The following is a 10,248-nucleotide window of genomic DNA, read 5'->3' as shown; positions in this document are numbered from 1 at the left end:
CTGCTATCTGCTAGATCCAGCTTTATTACAATGAACCAATTCATCACAAAGCTGCAGGATGACATCCACTATAGTCTTATTAAAGAAAATTAAAATATAGTATGAGAGAGGCCTTAGTCTGGGCAAGATCCTGAAAAGCTAAGCAAGTTCTAAACAAAAAGATTCTACAGATAAAAGAAACTACTCTAGAAAGTGAGTACAGACAGAAAGAAAGTTCATCTATAGCTATGCATGTTCCTTGGAGATGTCAGTCAGCTACTGCTAAAGCACTTTTCTGTATTGAATTTCAGACAAAGTGAGGACACATATAATACATTCTAAACCACAGGCAACTGAGGATATGATCACAAAAAGATCGCCACAGGGTAAAAGCTGGCCATTAGATATCTTGACACAAACAACTTCTCCAGTTTCTAGGAATTAGACTTGTCTAGGACCTTTAATCTACAGCTGAATAATTTCAGAAAAAAACACCATTTCTAGAAAGCTAGAAGGCAATGCAAAGCTCTCCTCTACTCTGCGTTTAATTAAGGACAAAATCAATCTATTTCTAAGCTTCTGTAAAGTGTGACTATCTTTACAGTACAACGTTCATACTGTACCATAACCTACCTCACAATATTCGGTAAATGAGAACCAGTAACTGGACGTGACTCTTGCAAGCAACAGCTGTGGGAGTACTTCCCAGCTTTTTAGTCTCAAAAAGCCTCCATGAAGCAATGATTTGCCATTAACCCCAAATCTGAACTCTCCGATTAAAATCTTGCAAGGGCTGCAGTGACAGTCTGAAGAGTTCTTGTTAATAATTACTTCAGAGACAAGTATTCCCCTGGAGACATGGGGTAGCACGCCGCCTCCCAAAGTCAAGCTATCCATTAATCACAGGAGAAAAGAGGCCACCGAACACAGCATGTTACTGTTTACTAATTTTAACAGCTACAATACTTCTTCAAGGCGTTGTGCTCGCAGTCACCCTGTGTGGTCTTGCAAACACTCAGGGCCCCAACCTCTAAGCTCTGACTTCCCTAACAAGGACTCCACAATACTCGCACTCACGTCCCATTGAAGACTTCAACCCAGTTAAATGGATCAAACAGGCAAAGCCACTGCTCTTGCCTTAAAGAGGACTGCAGTGACACAAGTCAGGCTAAGAGTAAGCAGCAGCTGCTTTGACTTCAAAAGTTAGTTAGCCCAAGAGGATTCAGCCATTATGTTTAAGCACAAAGGAAAAGCCCAGCTATTACATTATTTGATGATACCTAGGTAAAAGTTTATGCTATAATTCATAAAATTGTATTATAATTTGTGTGACTTAAGCATGATGCTAAGTACCTTCCAACTCGCAGTACAAAGGTCTGGAGCCTTACCCCTCTCTCAAAGGTCCAGGAAACAGGCAGCACGCATCCACAAACTCACTCAAGACAGCACCAGCCCTTGCAAGCATCAACTAATGTCATCAACTGAAGAAAACGCCCAGGTTTCTAATGCTTCTGCAAGCTGTACTGACAAGACAGAAGAATGAGACCTCCACCTGGGCCACTTCTGACACCTTTCTCTAACTGCCCCACCAGGCCAGTAGATACAGGACATGCTATCAGCAGTGGGACTTCACAGCTGAAAATCTACACCAGAGTCTGAAAATGCGCCTTATGCAGGGCCTAGAAAAATCTTCACATGCACTTCAGTTCTTGGGAGGCACGTACTCATAAACAAGCAAAGAATTTTCTTTACAGAAGTGGAAGAGTCAAATTACACTTTTTAAATGGAATGCAGCTGTTGCCAATCTACAAATAGCAGAAAGTTGACAACAATACCAAGACTTGAAGGGATACCCACAAATCTACACATATTTGAAAAATGTTTGGTGAAAATCTACTGGTGGAAGATAACAGTGCCTCCTACAAGGATCAGAACACTGTCCATCAGAAGTTACACAAGGTTTTTGTCCAGTACACTAGAGATATTTCCCTGCACCCCCAACCCCCATTAGTGTCATTAAATTCCTCACTCCCTTAAGCTTAAGGTAGAGAGGGCATTCCTCTGCTCGGCATAATCTGGCATACCACGTAAATCCCTAGGTTCCAGAACACATTTAGTGAAATAAAACTCATTTTCAGAAAGCCCTATACAGCAGGATGCCTGGGGCTCAGGCAGTATAAGACATGCAAAAACCAGTATCTAGGCAGACTGATGTTAAAAAAGAAAAAAAAAAAGACTAATTCTGAGCCAGTGCCATTAGTAACACAGCTAAGAACTCTTTAAGGAATCTATTTCTAACTTTGAGCTCTGTAAATCACTAGAAACAGGGACTCGTCCACAGTGAAGGTAAACAAAATATAAGGAAAAAAACACATTATCCAGCTTAAAGAACTAAACTTAGTTAATACAAGTTTATTAAGACAAAACGCTCTATAATGAAACCTCCAAACCAAAACTCAGTTAATACTGCCATTCCCCTTTGCAAAGCAGCAAACCTCAGGCAAACATCAATGATGTTATTTGCACAAGATGTAAAGTAGCACAAAATCAGTTCCATGATCTGCCTTAAATCCTAATATTCCATCACCTAAGCCAATACACACCTTCACACTTGGTCTGAGCCGTAGGCTTGTAGAGGTGCTAAGTTACAGGTACAGGTTTACAGTGCCCAGAGACAGAAGCATTAAGGTTCATCTTCCACGCTGTCTACCCTCACTGCTCACACACACCCCGTTTGCTTCATTCAGTATCTTTTTGGCACATACATACCCTCCTCCTCCTGCGGAGATTTCTTTTTGAATCCTCCATTCTTCTGGTTACTCCCCTGAGAACTTGAAGTAGTAAAATAGTAAGTGCTACCTGCAGGCAAGCAGAGTTAAGTAGTTACTACCAGAAGACCTCAGGAGACAGTGAGAGAGGAGGACTGAGGATGGCAGAAATACATGTGAGCTCCAAACGCAGAGAAAGCTAAGACCCACATGCACCCAAAGCACATAGCTTCATTCATGTGCCAAGGAAACGGGACAGCCTCGCCAGCGCAGTAATGGGAGGGACAGACCCCTTCAGTTTCCTTATGTAATATATATTTTTGACAACCCAATCAAAATATGGCTTTGTTCAGAGATGATTTTAATGTGGCAAAGAAAATAATTGGGAGAAACGTCTTCAGCATTGAAACACGTACACATTTCCCAAGGCATAAAACCACAGATAACACTGGTATGGTCAGTTAAGAGCAGCCTCACACTAGGAAATGTAAAGGCTTATGAAAGGAAATGTATATGCTAGAGTTAAATGCAGGTTTCTCAGTAAATGCTGTTAGGATATTCTAATAAAAGCCAAGAAAGTAAGGCTACAAACAGTAAGACTCACGGTTGCTGCTACAAAACAATAAGCGAAATAACTTTTTGCCAGGAAAACGCAAAAAATTCAGAAGGAAAACTGACTCGAAGACAGCAGCTTCAATTTCCTATGGTCATTTTCATGAAGAAAAGAGTAAACCCAGAAACTGGACTGCTTGCCCCCTGCTAGTTCCGCTAGAAGATTCACTGCCATTTGAAAGATTATACATATATTTTTACTTTAACTTAAAAAAAACCCAAGCCACCCTCTCAAAGGTAAAGCTGCCCATGCTCACCAGGCTCACATTGGCCAGAATAGCCAGGACCAGTTTTATTAAAACCTCAAAGGCATCAGCAAACTCTTATTCCCAAATTTGAAGAGGGTAGTGAGACGAATAATTGCTTTTGTTTTACCTTTCTGTGGTTTTGCTCCAAGAATTCAAATAACATTTTCTAACATATACTTTCAACTTGTTCCCATGCAAGGCTTTCAGCAGGGTCATATGATGTAATTTCTGACACAGGTGAATGACGATTTTGTCTTAGGCTTTGCTAATGAGGCAGAGAAAGATTCTCTACTTTAAAATCTGCAGTTTTAAAATTAGCTTTTAGGTCTAATGACTCAAGTGCTTGCTTAATCATGCCGAGTTCCTTGGGGAAAGATCCCATTGTTCATCCCTGTCATCAAACAAAAACCTAGAACCCTTGCAAAACGCACACAGCTCCCAAAGCCAAGAATAGAATAGCTTTATTTCAGTTTCAAGACTGCAGGCAGTGAAGGTAAGGAAAAGTCAATACTCTTACTAAATAAAACCTCTTCCCTCCTCCACCTTTACAGTTGCTCTTTGGGACTCACCTAAGAGATTCCAAAGCCTGACTGGATCTCGAATGATGTGTTGCTTCACCAGGATTCCACCGAGGCCTTGACGTGTGGGGGAAAGCGTTTGTGACAGAAGGCTCTGAGGAAGAAGATATAGAAAAAAGACAGCTATTGGAAAAGTATTGACTGCTCAACCTTCCTGTATGCAGTGAAACTAAGATTTCTAAATATGAAAATACTGTGGGTATGCTGCAAGACCAGCAGCTGGGAGACCTAAATATTATTCCTGGCTGTGCTGTGTACTTACCATGTGACTTTGAAGATGCTGTTTATAACCCAGTTTAAAGAAAGCATGTGTACAAATAGAAACATATACTCAAAACACTTGAAAACTGTATCTTTTTCCTCCTTGTATTTCTGTTCTTCATTCTAAAGATATGTTGGAAGTCAGCTCTTAAAATGCAGACACCCTCCCACAACAGGGAATCTTAAGGACTACTACTTTGTAACCCTGCTGCATGGCAGTACGGACAACGCAGCTATTTCCCCATGGTAATTCAGCAGGCATCCTGCAGTTGATGTTCACACTTAAAGGCAAGTTCGCAGCATTTGAACTAACGTTTACTAATATTCTCATTGAACACAAGTCTTGTCCCTTCTCCAACGTGGGATCCCTGTCTCACCCCCCTTCTACTGCACAGGCACAAATTTCTGTGCAGCAAACCAGACAGGGACACAGGCTAGGCTGGAATCCCTCACCCTTTTTTTCTGGTTTGCTGGGCAGCAACACAACAGCTTGTGCTGGCCTGAGAGGGTAACCTCTTGGGATCAATGCTTTATAGAACAGAACAGCTTAGACTAGTTTAAACTGATCACACAAAAACCTGGCATGTCTCACAAGGCTGTCCCACAATTGTTCTTCCTCCATTGCCTACTTGGACTGCCAGTGCTTTTTCACTGGGCTGCAGAAAAACACACAAAAAAAAGTCTTAAATCATGTTGGAGGCCTCGCTTAAACAAGAACCTTGCCTTCTACACTAACGGCTGTGTTGGCAAGCCCTGCGATACCAGCAGCACAGCAAAATGGGGAAAATACATCTGTAGCACCCACCAACGTGGTGGGTGCTTATATCACAAGAGACACAAACAGTCAGCAGGAATAAAGTTAGAAGAATACCTTTAATTAACGTTTCCTTGCTTATGACGGCCTAGGTGTTCTCTTCATAGGGTATTTCCCCCCCAAGCTGTTGCTACATTGCACCGAAATGATGGGCCCTTGCGATGACCTAACCTGGAAAACCTCCCAAGGAAAGCTGCCTCGAAGCGGGAGCCCGTTTAAACACAAAACCGCGAGCGCTGACCCAGCTCCCTCTTCCCCGGTGCTCCCGGTCCCGCGGGGAAGGCCCCCCGCCGGGCCGGGCCATCCCCGGGGGGACAGTGCCTTCGGCGGGGGGCAGCGGCGCCGGTCAACCGGCGGGGCCGGCCCGGGAAGGTGACTGAAGAGGCGAGAGGGGCTCCGTGTGGCGGCGACACCGGGGTGCTCCATCCCCCGCCGCCCCGTTACCTGCAGGCCGCGTCCCGCGCCGAGGGCGCCGCTACCGGGCCGCAGGCGGGCCCAGGCCGGGGCGGGCAGCCGCCAGCAGCCGCAGCGTCCCCGGAGCAACAGCAGCGCCATGACCCGCCAGCCTGTCCCGCTTTGCCTGGAAACCTCCGAGGAGCGGGCGGCAGCTAGCGAGCGCTGAGGGGAGAACCGCACCGGAGAACCGCTCCCGGGAGCCGGAGGGCCTCGGCGGGGACGGAAGTCCTCGGTGAAGAGCGAGCGGCCATCTTGGAAACGGGCCGGCGGCCGCCGCGGCTGCCATGCCTCAAGATGGCGGCCGGCCGCGCGGGGGCTGCTGGGCTGGCCTGCACCGTTACCGCGGTAACGGCGAGCCCCGGCCGCCCAGCTTAGGCCAGGCCCCAGCCCGGCCTCGGCCAGGCCTCCCCCCGCAACAGATTTAGGCAGGAGGAGATCAAACACCCAGGGGGAGCAGGCAAGTGGCTGCAGCCACCCAGCATCGCCTCAGGGAGAGTTGGCGCTAGGGAAGCTGGCAGCGCAGAGTCTGGTGGTGTGAGTACACAACTAGCCCCGCTCTGGGGTTTTTATTGCTCTTAGTGTCACGTCCTACATAATTGTAATGGCTGGGAAAAGAAGAAAGAAACAACCGCTGCAATCTTAGATTCAACAGAGAGGAAAGAAGCCAGATCCCTTTGCAGCTGTTGCTGAAGAAGACTCCCCTTCTGATAGCTCAAGGTATGAATTAGCCCCGATGGAAAACAGCCTTTAGTATCTGCAGCTGAGTGTGATGGGTTAACTGGTATTCTCTGAAGTAAAATGAGTGAACAAAAGTATAGACATTTATATGTTTGCTCTTTGTCAGACAGGATAGTTGGCTCCCGTGATCTATCTTCTGGGGAAAAACCATTACAAGGTGTTTGACAACTCACAGTAGCCAAGCTACAACATGACTGATAAGTCTTTTTTAAACTGTTCTGTTAGTGCACGTGTGTGGTTCTAATAGTGGTGGAAACCCCCCTCAAGCATTACAGCAGCACGTGTCAAGGTTATGGGTGGTGTTAAGTTCCCTATGTACAGATACCACGAAGGTCATTGTATTTTAAGCCCCTGATCCTAAATCTTGTGTAATCTCTTCCTATTTTGCACTAGTGCACAGCAGAGTGGGTGGGCTCGATGTCCTCTTCTGAGTATTTCTTTGGGGCGGGTAGGTACTTCAGAGTGAACATCACCTTCCTCCTGCCACAGTTAGACCCTTTTTGCCCTACTGAAGTGAACATTCTGTTTGCCGGGCCTGATCTCTCTTGCCTGCTTCCTTTGATGTGCCTTCAAGAAGTCATGTTTCTTCTTTCCTATCTTGCTGACCAGGATGGTTTCTGCAGCTTTTTGTCCCCCTCTCCTGTCCATGTCTCTCCCTTGAGGTGGCTCCAGGGCAACTTTTAGGTATCGTCACTATTGTTAGTTCTCCCAGCTCACCTGTCCTAAAGTATCTCAGGCATTCTTGAGTGGGTGGTTGCAGGACTACATAAAATAGTAATAATTATCTCCCTTCCCAGCAGGTCTGAATTAGCATCCTCTTTCTAGAAGAGTCTCTTAGGATTTTAATTGTCATCTGCCCCCTGGGATGTGTCTAAGTAAACCTTCTACCAGCAAGGTCTATTAGCATGCTAATGTCCTCCTCACTCCTGGAAGTCTCTTTGTATCGCTGGCTTAATCGTCAAAGAGCTTAATTTACAGACACACAATTAAACTGGTTGCAATTAATCCATATTGGCTGGTCATAGCTTGCAGTGTTGCACTGGGGATGTGACAGCCGCTGGGGAGGCACCAGCGGCTCCTCCACCCCACGGATCCCACCTGGCGTGGCCGGACAGGCCGAGCTGCGCGGGGAGATGCTGTGTGGCCTGCATGGCTACCTACCTCCACTCCACACTGGCCACGGGGGCTCTTCTGGCAAGCTCCCTGTCTGTAAAGAGGGAGGATTACCTGCGCCTCCTCTGCCTGGGGAGGAATCTCTGTCCTGTGTCTGGCCAAGGCTGGAGGCTGCAAAACCCAGTGCTGGCTCCTTCGAGGCTGCAAGGAGCCCAGGTCTGACACGGGCGCGCACAAAGCTAGAGGTGGGGTGGGAGCTGCGGTGGCCCGAAGTCACTAGGCCAGGGAAGGACAGCAGAGAAAGTTCCAGCTCAGCACAAACATGGGCAGAGCACAAGCCCTCTGCTCCGTGCCAGCCCGTGCACGACACCCTGCTTGGGTGGGTGGCTGTCACAGAGACGAGCGTCACACCTTCACCCATCTGGCAGAGAGATCCGTGGCAAGGGGTTATTTGCACTCCAGCTGTGTTTGGAGGAGGAAACTGCTTGTTTAGAAGTGCTGACTGATGGGGGAGGCTCCCTCCACCTTAGGCACAGAGCAGAGAAGTGCGGGGTTTCCTGGGGTGAAACACAGGATACAGCAAAGTGCACCAGGAACCAAGGGGCTGTGGGGTCCCCCAGTGCCCCCCACCCCTGCAGCGTACCAGCACCACACACATCCCTACCTCTGCCTCACTCAAGGGATGTCACACCTCGCTTCCCTCCATTTTCTGATCAGATCTGTTGCTAATTAGGCCTGATCTATTTTTAAAGAGTTGCATCGTTTAAATAGAATTGCAGCCCGATCAGAAGCGAAGCAGTGCAGTTTGCTTAGACAGGAGTTTACTGACTTGCCGGGCTGACCTGAGAGAGACCCAAATGGGTTTCATTATGCCTGCCTTACAGCTTTGCTCCAGCTTCAGTGGAGAGAAATGTGCACCCATTTAACGATGGAGGGCAATGAAAGCCGAATGGGTCCAAACTCCAGCACAGACGACCACCCAGCTGAGTCTGGGTGGGCTCACCGACTGAAACAAGCAGCATTTCGGGTCTGTAGGGCAGCTGGGCTCTCCCTGTGATGCTCCCAGTCAGCAGATGCAAGCCTCGATGTGACAAAACCCTACGGAACTATGAGGACTGCTTATTTACAGACGCACCGTGTAGCTGGGGTTGACGTGATTCCTATTCCTCCTTTCGTACTGTGCTTCAAAGGCAACCAGATGATGAAGCACCAGGAAGGAGGGCTGGGGATCTTTGCCTCGCTGGTGCCAACACAAAGTGATGCCAGAAAGGAGAACCGAGAGGCTTTGCCCTACGTGCAGCCAGCAGCCGCCATGGCGTGGGCGGCTCGGGCTGCGCTGCGTACGCGGAAGCGAGTGCTGTCCTCTCTGTGTGTGCGAGAGATGACCTTGGGAAAGGTGGCTTCAGTCACTGCCCTTGGACTGGCAATATGCTCCTTTGGGAGTAAGCCAATATTCTGAGAAGACAGATATAACCTGATCCAGGCTTGGCCTTGCTGGGATGTGCTCCAGCCATGACATCACTCAGTAATGCCACGTGTATTTACTACTGGGGGAAGGTGATGGATTGGAGTCTGAAATCCCTGGTTTATCTCCTGAGCAGGTTAGGAACAGGAAGCAGCATTAGCAGCCCCATCTTCTGTTTTTCGGGCCAAGAGAAATCAGTTTCTACAGCCAACACAGCCCTCAGCTCTGCTTCCTCTGAGAACTCCCATCTCCTGTTTCGATGATCCCCGTAAGACAGCCTTGGCACCCTTGCTCCTGCCCCCCAAGCCTCAGGAAGCTCCTTGCAGGATGTCATCACCCCCCTCAGCTTAGCTCAGAGTAATTTCAACACAGCATTGTGCCAGCTGAGTGAACGGATACCTGGAGTCAGGTGGCCACCGCACCATCCACAGACTTCACATCAATAATGAATCAAAGGATTAAATGTAGAGCTGAAGCTGCTAGAAGGTAAATTCAGACTTTCATTTAAAAGATGAAAAATTGCTGTTACCCACCCAACAGTGTAAGCCAGGACTCTTCTGTGGCAGGACAAAAATGCACAGCTTGGTGCTGGCTAGGAGGCCCCCAGCGCGTTCCAGCACCCTTCAGCAGCGTGCATCTCTGTCACATACCAGCTGTTTTTTTTTTAGATTACTTCTTTGCAGATGACAAGTCAAGGTCAAGGGATAGGTGCTACCTTCCAGCACAGCAAGGCCAAGTATCCACGAAAGCCTTAGGCTCAGGAACAAAGGACGTGCTTGAAAGACCACACGTCCCTCAAGCACAGTGAAACTCCTCACCGGGGAAAAATCGGTTCGGCAGACAGCCTTTTTCTATGAGCCAGCCCAAAATCATCACACCTATTCCTCCAGGAACAGCTTGGGATCACTGCAAGTTCCAGTGCTTCCTGTTGCCATTGCCAGCCCCGCTTCCCGACCTGCTCCTCTTGACTCATGGCACGTAAACTGCTCCTCCCTGGGGGCCAGGAAGGCACCCCCACCCCACGGCGAGGCAGCCAACAGGCTTAAGGCATAACTGGGACACAGTGCTGGGGTACAAACTTTTATCTTTGAGTCACCTCTAAAACCAGAGAGTTTAAGATAGGTAGGTGACAGATGGCCACAGGCAGGGGATCACAGGGAATCAGCCATACAGCAGCAGCGACTGAACCGTCTGCCAGTCACAGCTTACGAATCGC

General features: G+C 48.0%; 1 protein-coding gene across 1 annotated transcript in view; it reads right to left on the bottom strand.

Moving 5' to 3' along the window:
* The window catches only part of LOC122153874 (paraplegin-like), a 9,689-nt gene extending 3,257 nt beyond the window's left edge, over positions 1-6,432 (bottom strand). The window contains exons 1-3 of the mRNA XM_042797329.1: positions 5,705-6,432; positions 4,177-4,279; positions 2,749-2,838 (exon numbers count right to left, since the gene is read on the bottom strand). Coding sequence (XP_042653263.1) covers positions 2,749-2,838; positions 4,177-4,279; positions 5,705-5,815 — 304 coding nt within the window. The 5' untranslated portion in view covers positions 5,816-6,432. The remainder of the gene's footprint in view (positions 1-2,748; positions 2,839-4,176; positions 4,280-5,704) is intronic.
* Positions 6,433-10,248: the final 3,816 nt, after the last annotated feature.

The sequence above is a fragment of the Tyto alba genome, unplaced genomic scaffold (genome assembly GCF_018691265.1).
Source record: "Tyto alba isolate M040663 unplaced genomic scaffold, T.alba_DEE_v4.0 Super-Scaffold_26, whole genome shotgun sequence".
NCBI classification, from domain to species: Eukaryota; Metazoa; Chordata; class Aves; order Strigiformes; family Tytonidae; genus Tyto; species Tyto alba.
The sequence above is the reverse complement of the archived record's forward strand: the minus strand, read 5'-3'. Positions and strand labels throughout refer to the sequence as shown.